The sequence below is a fragment of the Anolis carolinensis genome, chromosome 1, assembly GCF_035594765.1.
Source record: "Anolis carolinensis isolate JA03-04 chromosome 1, rAnoCar3.1.pri, whole genome shotgun sequence".
Taxonomy (NCBI): Eukaryota; Metazoa; Chordata; class Lepidosauria; order Squamata; family Dactyloidae; genus Anolis; species Anolis carolinensis.
This window is the reverse complement of record NC_085841.1, coordinates 312,030,577-312,044,027: the sequence shown is the minus strand read 5'-3', so window position 1 is coordinate 312,044,027 and position 13,451 is coordinate 312,030,577. Positions and strand designations below refer to the sequence as shown.

Here is a 13,451-nt window from a genome sequence, read left to right as displayed (position 1 = left end):
AAGAGCCGCCAACCGGGGTCCTATTTCTCCTAGTGGTCACCTTGTGGTCAGCGAAAAAAGGACCCGTCATGATCCATGCCATGATAGACTCAGGAGCCACAAACAATTTCATTGATAGAGAGTATGCCGACTCTCTGGGATTACAATATCATGACTTCAAGAACGCCCGTGTGGTGCAGGCCATAGATGGCCGCCCCCTCAAGACAGGTCCAGTAAGCCAATGGTCTGAACCCACCAGAATGTGGATAAGGGAACACATGGAAGAGATTTCCTTCTTTGTTACAGAGGTTCCCCACTTCCCTGTGATTTTGGGAATTCCATGGCTGACACTCCACGACCCAAACATCTCCTGGTCCAACAGAGAACTGCAGTTTGCTTCAAAATACTGCCAAAACCATTGTCTTGTAGCCAAGGTCTGTCATGCCACAGACGCTGAACCCATCATCACCTTGCCCAAGAAATACTCAGACTTTTGGGATGTATTCAATGAAAAAGAAGCCGAGAAACTACCCCCGCATAGACCTTATGACTGTGCCATTGACTTGGTGGAGGGGGCCCCGATCCCGCGAGGGCACCTCTACTCCCTGACTGAACCGGAGCAAGAAGCTCTCAGGGAGTTCTTAGAGACAAACCTCCGCAAGGGGTTTATCAGACCCTCTCAATCCCCAGCTGCTTCCCCAGTGATGTTTGTGAAAAAGAAGTCAGGGGACCTACGCTTGGTGGTGGACTATAGGGCATTGAACAATATCACTAAGCGAAACCGATATCCACTGCCTTTGATCTCGGACCTCTTAGACCGGCTTCGAGGGGCCAAGGTTTACACCAAACTGGATCTTCGAGGAGCTTATAATCTAGTTCGTATCAGGGAAGGGGACGAGTGGAAGACCGCTTTCCAGACTAAATTCGGTTTATTCGAGTCCCTGGTCATGAATTTCGGTTTAAGTGGAGCTCCCGCAACGTTCCAGCATTTTGTCAATGATATCTTTCAGGATTATCTAGACCGGTTCTTGATTATCTACTTGGACGATTTTTTGGTGTTTTCTAGATCACAATCAGAGCATGAGAACCACGTCAGAATGGTGTTACAACGATTGCGGGATAATGGACTTTATGCCAAGCTGGAAAAATGCGCTTTTGATCTACAAGAGGTAGATTTCCTGGGATACCGTGTCTCGCCACTAGGGCTCACCATGGACCCGGCAAAGGTTTCAGCAGTATTGGAATGGCGGGCGCCAACCAACAAGAAAGAGGTGCAACGTTTCTTGGGGTTCGCGAACTATTACCGCAAGTTCATTCCAGACTTTGCCCGCTGGTCTGATCCAATCACCAGCTGCATCCGTGGGAAACAGCCTTTCCGCTGGACAGAGCAAGCAGAGAAAGGATTCCAGCAACTAAAGAAATTATTCACGTCCCAGCCAATCCTCCAGCACCCAGATCCTGAAACCCCTTTTGTCGTGCAGGCGGATGCCTCCGATGTGGCAATTGGGGCTGTACTTTTACAACCAGTGGGAGATCATCTTCACCCTTGTGCCTTTTACTCCCGTCAACTGACCGCACCAGAGAGAAATTACACTATTTGGGAAAAGGAACTTTTGGCCATAAAGGCAGCCTTTGAAACTTGGAGACATTGGTTAGAAGGGGCCAAATTTCCCATTGAGGTCCATACTGATCATCGGAATCTAGAGCATCTAAGAACTGCCCGCAAGCTAAATCAGAGGCAACAGCGCTGGGCTTTATTCTTTGAGCGTTTTAACTTCCAAATCCATTATGTAACCCCAGCCCAGACCAAGCAAGCAGATGCTCTGTCACGGAAACCGGAATATGCAGCAGGGCGCAAAGAGACCTTTGAGTCCCAACTGCTGCAGCCCGAGAACTTTGCCACGCTCACAGTGGGAAACACCAAATCCACTCTAATTGAATCAACTCCCTATACTCCAGGGCCCCTTTGTGCTCAGGAAATCAGGGCCAGTCAACAAGCAGATGCCTGGGCTCAGGACCAACTTCGCCAAGGACTACATTTTCCCTTCTCGCTTAAGGATGGGTTACTTTGCTATAGAAATCGTGTCTACATCCCTCCAGGACCGGGCAGGGAAAAGACACTTCGTCTGAGTCATGACTGCAAGCCAGCAGGGCATTTCGGACTATTCAAAACCATGCATTTGATCCTAAGAGATTTCTGGTGGCCCAAGATCCGCAAGGATGTGGAAAAATATGTCAATACCTGCCCGGTATGCCAGCGTTCCAAGACAAGAAGGGAGAGGCCCTCAGGGCTATTGCATCCCCTTCCTACACCATCCCGTCCATGGGAAATAATTTCTGCGGATTTTATCACTGACCTACCACCTTCCTTTGGATTCACCACGATCCTAGTGGTGGTGGACCTTTTTACCAAATTAGCCCATTTCATTCCCTGCAATGGCCTCCCCACGGCCAAAGAGACTGCAGATTTATTCCTTCAGCATGTTTTCAGACTACATGGATTGCCCAAGAGTTTGGTCACAGACCGTGGGTCTCAATTCACCTCTCGTTTCTGGAAAGCACTACAAAAACTACTGGGCATAGACTCTCGTTTATCTTCGGCTCACCATCCCCAAACGGATGGGCAAACTGAGCGCACCAATGCCACTTTGGAACAATACCTTCGCTGTTATGTAAACTATCAGCAGGACAATTGGGCTTCCCTGTTGCCGCTGTCGGAGTTTGCCTACAACAATGGTGTCCAGGCTTCAACTAAAGAAACCCCGTTCTTTGCAAACTACGGCTTCCATCCACGTTTCTTTCCTTCTGTCATTGAAACCTCAGAAGTCCCTGCAGCAGAGGACTGGCTGCAAGAACTCACAGCGGTGCAACAACTTTTGCTCCAGCAACTAGATCAAGCCAAGGAGGACTATAAACGCCACGCTGACAGTCATCGCCAGCCGGGCCCCGAAATCAAGGTAGGAGACCGGGTTTTCCTGTCCACTCGTTTCTTGCCCTCCCACCGTCCCTGCCGGAAGCTAGATGCCCGTTTCATTGGTCCCTATCCAGTGGTGGCACAACTAAACCCCGTGACTTTCAAACTCCAACTTCCGCGCTCTATGCGCATTCATCCAGTGTTTCATCGCTCCCTGCTCCTTCCGGCGGATGGTGTGCGCCCTGATATAGACCGGCCGGCCCCCACTCCTGTTTTGGTGGATGGGGAGGAGGAATTCGAGGTTCAGGACATTTTGGATTCTCGCTTTCACCGCCGCCGCCTTCAATATCTCATTGACTGGGTGGGTTTTGGCCCCGAAGAACGCTCTTGGGAAGACGCTTCCACAGTCCATGCCCCCGATTTAACCCGCCGCTTCCATCAGACCTACCCCACCAAGGGCCTCGCGCCTCGGGGAGAGAGCCCTATTTTGAGAGGGGGCTTGAGGAGGGGGATAGTGTGATGACTCATGGGCCATGTAGTCCCATTCCTAGCGCTGTTGTGACAGATGAAGAGGAAAACTTGGGTTTTCCACCGTTTCAGCCAGAATTGGAACTTTCCCAGCCAGAATTGGAGCCCTTGCACCTGCAGGAGGTTTGTCTTCCAGAAATCTGCCAAACAAGCCCTGAGTCAAAATCTCCCCCATTTTCTCGCCGTAATTATTATCAACAACAAAAAGGAGTTCAACAGGCTAATCGCAGAAGCCTGAGAATCGCAGCCAGGCATTCAACTGATTAAGCCTGCTTCCATGAGAAACTTTAGGGAGTTATGCATCTGGACACAGAGATTGACTTTCGGTTCTGTTTCCCCAGAGAAGTGTTCTTTGGTGGGAAAACGAGACCCTATTTAGGTTCTTTGCCCTGTAGGAATCTTGCGGAGTCAATTCGTCAGCAACTGGAGTAGGTTGTGTGTGGACAGCGCTACTCCCGCTTCCAAGCCTTCGTTCCCGTTTCCAAGCCTTCGTTCCCGTTTCCAGCCTTGTTTTGCTCCACGGACCTTGCCTTGCTTCCTAGGACTCAGCCTTGCTTTCCAGGACCTTGCCAAGTATTTACCACGGATTTTGTCCCTGCTCCTCGTTCCTTGTTGCCTTGTATCAAGTCTTGTGTTTCAAGAATCAAGTTTACTTTCTAGCCTTACATCAAGTTCCTTGGACTAAGAACCTTGTCATCTCCCCTCACTTTGCTTGGCAAAGTGAGTGTTTCGGTTATTGGATTACAACTTTGGACCTTAATATTTTATATTGGACATTGTTTTCCTGGACTATAATTGACCTTTCCTGAAAGGTCTTCTTCTGAACTATATTCTACACTTATTTTTATTGACTTTACATATTTCCTTAATAAAGATATTAGATAGATTCTGGCCTCTGTGTATGGTTATTGGTGCTCTGCAGCCTGGGTCGTGACAACTTGTGTATTGTTGAATATTTTGAATATTTCAGTCCTACAACTCCAACAAGTAGTTTTTGCCCTCTCTGCCCACCATATATCAGCTGAGGCAATTGCCCCAAACATTTCAAAGCAACATGTTCCTGTTACTCATTATGTGGAATTCAATGTCCTTTTTTATCACATTGCTTTTTAAAAAAAGGGTAGCTCATTTGGTTACTTCTTCCATTAGCAATCCCTCTCCCCCATTCTAATCCATATTAACTGGAAATATTAATTACTAAATATTAAATCTGCTCCAGATGTTAATTTTCTTCCCCCACTTGGTGGGAAAACATGTCTGCACCCTTCACACGTTAATTCAATTAACTCTTATTTTGTGATTCTGAGGAAACCCCTGGAGCCATGATTAGGATGTGACGCCAACACCTCAGGATCGAACCTTTCCTTCACCTCCTGAGCCCCACCTGCTCAGCCTCAAGATAAATAAAAAATGAAATTCCCTTAACCCCTTCACCCCAAGAAACATCTACACACACACACACACACACAAAATCATATATTTCTTTAATTAACAAGACAGGCCCAGCTTTTTCTCTCCATAGAGTCTGCTAGGACTTCTTCAATCTTATGGATTCTCTTGAAATAGTCTGAGATATTCCTGTAGCAGGTTTAACAATTCTTGATTTAGGCCTGGTAGGTAGCTTGTGCGACAGCCTCTAGGGATTGAGAGACCCAAGGATCATTTCACAGCTTCTACAAAGAGGTCATAGCCTTCTGGTTCTATAGATGGTTCTATATATACACCTGTTGATAAACTATACAAGTTAGCTGGCATTGCCTTCCTCATGTGTGATGGGAAGTTGCTTCTAACTGTGAAAGAAATAAGGTTGAACACTTGAAAGCCAAGCATGGCTATCAGCCTCCTCCCAGTAGACTCAAATCAAGGAAAAGCTGCATGAGAACCACCACTCCTCTTAAAGTTCCCCCAGCAACAGCAAGAGTATCCTCTGGGCAGCTAAACTAGGAAATCCCAATTGGATGGCCTCCCACGAGGGTCTGCCTCCAGGGGCAAACCAAGAATGGGCAACTTCGAAGTCTCTGAGGAGACTCAGAAGTGGAGTGGGCAGATCAAAAGACAATCTGGCAAAATGGCATTACCTAAAAGAATCCTCTACATTGTGCGACTGTGGAGCAGAACACACAACTCTGCATCTCTATGCTTGTCCACAATGTCCTGCCTCATGTCCAGAGGAAGAATTGTTTGAGGCTGCAAACTATGTGGTTGCTGTTGTCCGTTTTTGGTCAAAAGATATTTAGTTGCTTGTACTCCTTCTATTTTTATCAGTTTTATACTAATTTACGCAATACTTTTGATACGAAATAAATAAACTCTTGCAGAACTTTGCATAAAAAGCTGCCAGCTCCAATACGTTACTCAGTTGTGACTTTGTTATGCTATTGTAGAAGCCAATAAAAGTGACATGTTCCTTTGCTTGTATCAAATTTATTCCAAGCTCTATGTTCGTTTCACTCTGTTTAGCCTTGTTTAGTATATATTAAAAACTGCAGCAAAGCCTGAAAATGACAATTTGTAAATTTTGATATGATTAGTTTTGGATAAGTGTTTGATTGCTCATAAATTAATGGGGGAAATACTTTTCTTTTTATGTGGATTTATATGCTTTCTAGTTCAATTGTGATTTATGTCTAGCTGGGAACTGTAATGAGTCCAGGCCTGTAGGCAGGGCATTTTCCTTTTTCTCGTTCACTCTTGCTTTCTTTCTTTGCAATCATGCCTCAAGTAATTCAAAAACATTATATATATATATATATATATAGAGAGAGAGAGAGAGAGAGAGAAAAAAATTATAATTGCATTTGGAATGACAGAAAAATTATAGCTTGAAGGAATGGTAACATGTAAATTACAATATGGATTAAGGGGATGACATAATCCTTAGGAAACACTTTTGCTTCAGTCAATTGAACATCTAATAGAATGTGAGATGTTTTTACCACAGACAACAACAAGTGTCTACATGGAGCAATGTTGAATGGTGGAAATGAATTCTGGTTCTATATTTCTGGACTATGCCCCTCTCTCAACACACCAGGATTTGAAGTCATAACCCCAAAAAGCAATTTTTCCCAGCTCTAAGTCAGAGTAAAGAAAGGTCCACAGAGTAACAAAGAAGAAGGATTCCAAGATTTTTTTTTCCATAAATTGTGATAATGTCTTCCCCAATGAAAAGCATAGTGCCTTGTGTTTGATGTAGTATCTATGTTATCGAACACTACTACCCTACCCAAAAATAAAAAGGATCTATAGTCTGAGGATCTATAGTTTGCTAAACGGTATCAGGCTGAATGATTTAAAAGGGTTAAGTCATGGTCACCCTATGACAGGACTAGCAGCAACATGGACCACCCTTTCTCTCTGGCTACATCTATATATATCTTATCAGGAGATATATATATATATATATATATATATATATATATATATATATATATGTAGCAGAAATGAACATGTGGCAAAGGTACTGGAATTTATGTTACAAGGGACACTGACTTTTGCTTGGCCTGGTTGGGAGGATTCCTCCCAGGCAGAAAGCAGCTAGGCTTTGAAGCTGCAAGGCTATTCAATGCTAATTAAGGTGGCCAATTGCAACATTCACACTTGCTTCAAACAGACAAGCGTTCTTTCTCCCACCCTGGACATTCCACAGATATATAAATCTCACTAGACTAGTTTCCAACAAACCTCACAACCTCTGAGGATGCCTGCCATAGATGTGGGTGAAATGTCAGGAGAAAATGCTTCTGGAACATGGCCATACAGCCTGGAAAACTCACAGCAACTCAGTGACTCTGGCCATGAAAACCTTCGACAACACATTACGTATTTTGTTGTTTTATGAACTTTACAACTGTTTAATATAAAACTGGATTAAACCACATTTTCCAAACTAAGCCCCTTCCATGAGGTGGCTCTAAGGCCTCCACTCTGGAGTAATCCTAGCATGGATCCTAGCCAGTCCCTTTTCCTGGCCCACCAGAAGCAGAAGGAGGGCAATTCAAACTGTAACAATGAAACAGATTCTATTTAGCTCCTTGCAGGAGCACATGTTGGGCGAAAGCCATAAATCTCCATTTTTGCAGAATGAACAATAAAATGCCTCTGTCCTTGTCTTCGTCTGCCTTTGGTGGTTTTAATCTGGAACATTGAGTTTAATTGTTAGCATGTCTTGCCAGGCAGAATTCTCAAGGTATTGTGGTCTAGATTTTATATCATCATTGATATTCGATGTTCATCTTAAATAGTTTGTCAATGTTTGTTTGATTTGTTGGTTGGTTTGCTTGTTTCTAGGTTGGAACATTTCCATGCTACACACTCTTTGTGAAGATCATCCAGGCTCGACACATCCCCGCAAGAGACTTATGTGAGTCTCCTTGTCTTTCATTTGCTCCTCCTCCCTTCTACTCCTTTTACAGCTCTGAGCTACTCTTCTTCTTCCTTTTTCACCTCTTCTTCTTTAAACCAAGACTCATTTTTGGAGACCCAGGAGTCCAAGACTGTCCAATATTCCAAAATTTAGATCTACATAAACATTTCAGGCCTTTCTTAGGGGGAAAGCTTAGAGAAGTGTTTTGTAGAAGATTAAGAAATGTGTATTTTTCTTTCATCAGAAGAAAAATATAGAATAACATACACACACATATATACATACATATACACATAAGCTGACTCAGTTAAAAGATAATTATAGAAATGAGAAAAAACATTTAGTTTCTATTCCTCATACATTGACAATTTTAAAATCTTAACACTGAATGAAAAAATTGTAAATGCTGGTACATTCTTGTAAAAAATAAACTGAAACAAAATGTTCACCCATCTCTTGTGTATTTAAAAGAGCAACATGCATATTAATATTGGTTTTTGTTTTGTTCTAGGGTCTTTTTCAGATTGTTATGTGACCCTTTGGCTAACATCAACTTCAAAAAAGAAAGCAGTGACTAAAACCATCTCAAATACCAGCAATCCTGTCTGGAACGAAAGCTTCCAATTTGTTATCCAAACTCAGGTCAAGGTAGGCAGGTTTTTAATTCTTTCCTCTATGCACAGTAGTAGTTTCTGTAGACAGTAACTACAGTAGAATCTCACTTATCCAACATAAACGGGCTGGCAGAATGTTGGATAAGCGAATATGTTGGATAATAAGGAGTTATTAAGGAAAAGCCTATTAAACATCAAATTACATTATGATTTTAAAAATTAAGCACCAAAACATCATGTTTGATAACAAATTTGACAGAAAAAGCAGTTCAATACACAGCAATGTTATGTAGTAATTACTGTATTTACGAATTTAGCACCAAAACATCACAATGTATTGAAAAGATTGACTACAAAAACATTGACTACTAAAAGGCAGACTGCGTTGGATAATCCAGAACGTTGGATAAGCAAGTGTTGGAGAAGTGAGACTCTACTGTATAATGAATATTTACTAATATTTTTGTTTGTAGTCAAGAAGGAAGTTTTAGGATTTCAAATATTTGGGGCGGGGAAAGACATCAGGATTTGGTGCAGAGGCCTCACATTCAGTAGGTTTTTTTTAAAACTCCCTAGTGTGGTACTGTGCCGTCCGCCGGACAATAAAAAAAAACTATAAAACTGAAACGTGCTGTCCTTTATCCGGGCGAACTGCAAATCCCTATAAGCTGTCCTATAGATATTGAACGACTGAGTCTGGATAACTTCAAAAAAGGATGTTTATTCATACAAGGTTGTAAACCTGGCACAGATCTTAAAGTTGCAGAAAATGAAACAAATTTCTATAGGTTTTAGGTACAGAATTATCCCTGGTTCCAGAAAGCAAAGGTGATTATAAAACCACTATACCCTAATCACGCTGCCTATATTAGAAGGAGAAACTCTTTCCTTCCCTATCTTTACAGCAAAGATTAGTTCTAGAAGCGACAGAATAACCCTGCTCCTCTAACTAGATTTTCTATTCCAGATCAATATAATTCAATACTTATCTAATTTGGATAGGCTTAGATTGGCCTGGTTTTGAGGATGATTTGTCCCAGTTAGCCTTGCACAGCTCCAGCACGTTGGAAGACTATAGCCAGAATGAAACTCTAAAATGGAGACTAGACCCTGGTAAAAAGGGCGGTCCTAAGATGTTGCATTCTTTGACCAATCACTGCAAAGAAAACTGCAGCCAGCACTTGCAGATTCCAAGCCATTTTTCCTAGGCTTTTGCAGCCAGAGGCTCAAACAAAATGTAAAGGAAGGAAAACAAACAAACGACCAATAGGTAAGGCAAACCATCGTCCTGGGGGACGGAACACTCCCCGCTAAATTCCCAGGATATGGGAATTTACCACTCAAAAACATACAAACACCTTTGCACATATGACAATACAAACACTAGAACTTTAAACATCTCCAATAAGCAACACGAGGTCACTAATTGGTCTGTCCAAAATGGACACTTTGTCTCTGTTGCAAGTCTTTAATTGAACTTTCCTGACCTTACCATCCGGGCAAGGAAAGGTCTTTAATACAATGCCCATGGGCCATGCATGGCGGGGCAAGTCTTTGTCCTTTAACAACACAACGTTGTTAACCTCAATGTTGTCCTGTGGGCTTTGCCAGATTCTTCTAGCTTGAAGCTGGCTTAAGTACTCAGCTTTCCACCTTTTCCAAAAGTGGTTGGCCAAGGACTGCACCTGTTTCCACAGGGCACGGTGAGTTCCGTCCGGAACTGGCAACATGACGTCCTTCCATCCTGGCACCTTTTGTGTCAAAATAAGTGCAGGAGTCAGTGGTTGTAAGTTCTCAGGGTCACTGGTAAGGGGAACCAGCGGCCGGTTGTTGATAATTGCGGTAACTTCCGCCATAAGTGTCACCAAAACATCATGCGTCAATGACCTATGACTCAAAAACATGGCATTAAGGATTTTGCGACTAATACCAATCATCCTCTCCCAAACACCACCCATATGGGAGGCGTGAGGAACATTGAAAGTCCACATAATTTGTTCAGTATTCGTAAAGTTCTGAACCTTTGGGTCTCTCCCAAACCTAGACACACAATTGAGTTCTTTGGTCGCACCTACAAAATTGGTGCCACAGTCCGACCGAATTGACTTAATTGGCCCTCTGAGGGCTATGAACCTTTTCAATGCGTTTAAAAATGATGAAGTGTCCATTCCTTCTATGACTTCTATATGGACAGCTCGTATTACTAAACAAGTAAACAAAACTGCCCACCTCTTGTTATTTACAACACCACCCCTGGTTTTCCTAGTGACAACCTCCCAAGGACCAAACACATCGATTCCCACATGGGAAAAGGGTGGGTCTGTCAAAGTCCTATCCTGAGGTAGTTCTGCCATCAACTGACTTTGACAGTTTCGTCTGAGTCGCCGACATTTGACACATTTGAAAATACAACTGTTGACCAACCTTTTGGCATTAACTACCCACAGACCTTCATTTCTAAGGGCTGCCTCAGTTAGAGTTCTACCCTGATGATGGATCCTTTCATGGTGATGCCGAGCGAGCAGCAATGCAGTGTGACTATTAGGGGGTATGATGATGGGGTTTTTTATGCACGCCTTGAGTTTAGCTTTGGCTAACCTTCCTCCAACTCTCAAGATACCCTCCTTGTCTAGAAATGGGTTTAACTCATTTAGAAGACTTTGATTAGGGATGTTGAGCCCTTGCTCTAGCCTAGCTATTTCCTGCTTGAAAGCAGATCTCTGTACTGACTTGAATATGACGCTCTTAGCTTTTATCATATCCTGGACCTGTAAAGGCTCACTATCTTTGCAAGCTAAACGATGTATAAGCCTAGCTACTGCTCTAAGAAGACTGTGCCACTCCGAAAAACGTTCAAAACGGTGTGGTTCCAGGCAAGATCTTTGGCCCATCTTGATTTCTGTGGTTGATTTGCAGGCTTTCACCTCTGCACTTCGTGAGACTTGAGCATTCATAATGTCCGAAAACCTTTGCTCATCTTTCGAGAGCGCTGTGGCTTCGTCTCTCTCAGAGACTTTGAAGATGGAGGAATACTCTGGAGTTATTGCTTGGCAGTAGACTGAGATGTGACTTAGGCAACTGCGCACAAGTGTAGGACGTCCACCTTTAAGCACCTGTGCTTGATTGGAGTCCAACGACGATGGTGGGTGCATCTTGTTTATGCACACTGGGCCTGTAACTGTCCAGCCTAGTGGTAGCAGCTGAGCAATGGGCGCCCCTGGAGGTCCCTTAACTTGGTCGTTCACATAGAACAAGTTCGGACAGTCCGCACCAAGCAGAAGGGCAATGTCCACATCTGGACGGAAAGCAGGTATGGCATTCTTTAATCGTCGCAAATGTGGATGAGCCTCCACAACTTCTCTAGTTACAATTTGTTTTTTGTTCCGAGGGATGGAGGAACACTCAATCAGGTCTGGCAACTTGAACTGCCTCTTCTGGTCGCAAGAGGAGACAACAAAGCCAGATGCTATGCGACCCTGCAACTTCTTTTTTCCTGCACACGTAGTCATAGTGTAGTCGACCATCTTGGTTTTAAGGTCAAACATGCGGAAGAACTCTGGAGTAGCCAGGGAGGCGTCGCTCTGTGAATCCAGGGCCACATAGAGTCTCTTTCTAAGCCAAGGGCTCTTGGCTGGATATACATCCGCTAGGCAGATAGGATGACAAACTCTGTACTGGTGCGAGTCAGAACACAGCTCTGTACAGGCGACTGCTGAAACCTCCACCTGCATCTCTGGTACGACTGGCTTGTCGGTGTCTTCGACTGCTGACTTTTCTTTTGGTGAAACGTTCCCTTTGGGGTGGGAGATGACACTGGAGTTGTGCATTGCGGTGCAATGCTTGAGGCTGTTGCATTTCTCACACTTGACGTTTTCTTTGCAGTTGGACGCAAAGTGTGGAGTTGCTCCACAGCATCTAAAGCAGATTCCCTGCTTTTGAACTAGCTGTTGCCTTTCTTTGTATGACTTTCTACTAAACTCCCTGCAGTTGGCCAAGCTGTGAGGCTTTTGGTGGATAGGGCAAAGCAACTCTTTTACCTCCGACCTGGGTTCATCAGTCTTGTGTTGAGTTTCGACTGCCTTTACGCTGACAGGTCTGTTGGCCTCTCTAGGTGGTTTCTTGTCCACTTCAGATGCCTTCCCTGGATGGGTCCCTTGGTATAAGGTGGGGAGGCCCGTCTGCGGATCATTCCTTTCTCTGGCTGCCCTGGTGATGAACTGGACCAAATGAGAAAATGGAGGGTATGCCTGGGAGTGGGCCTCCTTGTAGTTGAAGACCTCCTGTCCCCAGCGTTCTTGCAAAGTGAAGGGCAGCTTGGTCAAGATCTGCCTCTGGGACAGGTGCTGATCGAGGCACTTCAAACCGGGCAGTTCTGGATTCTCCTTGGCCGACTCTAATTCCGTAAGGAGATCGCTGAGGTCCCACAAGAGTTTGAAGTCTTTGAGTTTCAAAGCTGGGAACCTTTGGAGCTTGTCCATAAGAGATGCTTCAATCTCTGTGCTGGCCCCATACCTCTGCTGCAACCTGGCCCAGGCCTTTTCCAGGGCTTTGTCGGGATCGGCTACGTGGGCTGCGTAGATCTTCTTAACTTGTGAGGATGAGGCTGGGCCCAACCATGCATCCAGAAGAGTCAGTTCTTCCTCAGGCAATAACTTTAAGTCTCTGATTGCTCTCTGGAAGGTGGCCTTCCAGAGAAGAAATTCCTCAGGCTTGTCCGAAAACTTTTCGACACCCTTGTCCTTAAGATCTCTTCTGGGGCTTCTGATGATGGAGACAAGCTGGGACTCTGGCGTCGAAGGGAACAATTGAGGAGTTTGCTGTTGTGGAGTGGACTCCCACCGTGCACCTTGCGTCAACCTTTGGCCTCTTGGAGGGATGACATCGACCACTGACGAATCGGTGGCTCCCTGTGCAGCTGTCTGTAAGGGCCAACTAGCACTTGGCCTTGAGGCCCTGATTGACTGACCTAGGGATTTAGCAGGAGGCACAGGTAGCTCGGGCAAGGGTGAGCTCCCCGCTATGACGCTCTGCTCTGCAGGAAACTCAAAAG

The 13,451-nt window shown here is 44.5% G+C and overlaps 1 protein-coding gene across 1 annotated transcript in view; it reads left to right on the top strand.

Annotated features, from left to right (window-relative positions):
* Positions 1 to 13,451, top strand: part of LOC100562400 (uncharacterized) — a 74,415-nt gene that overhangs the window by 29,851 nt on the left and 31,113 nt on the right. Inside the window, exons 13-14 of the mRNA XM_062967169.1 lie at positions 7,712 to 7,784; positions 8,299 to 8,435. Of these exons, the coding sequence (XP_062823239.1) occupies positions 7,712 to 7,784; positions 8,299 to 8,435 (210 nt within the window). The remainder of the gene's footprint in view (positions 1 to 7,711; positions 7,785 to 8,298; positions 8,436 to 13,451) is intronic.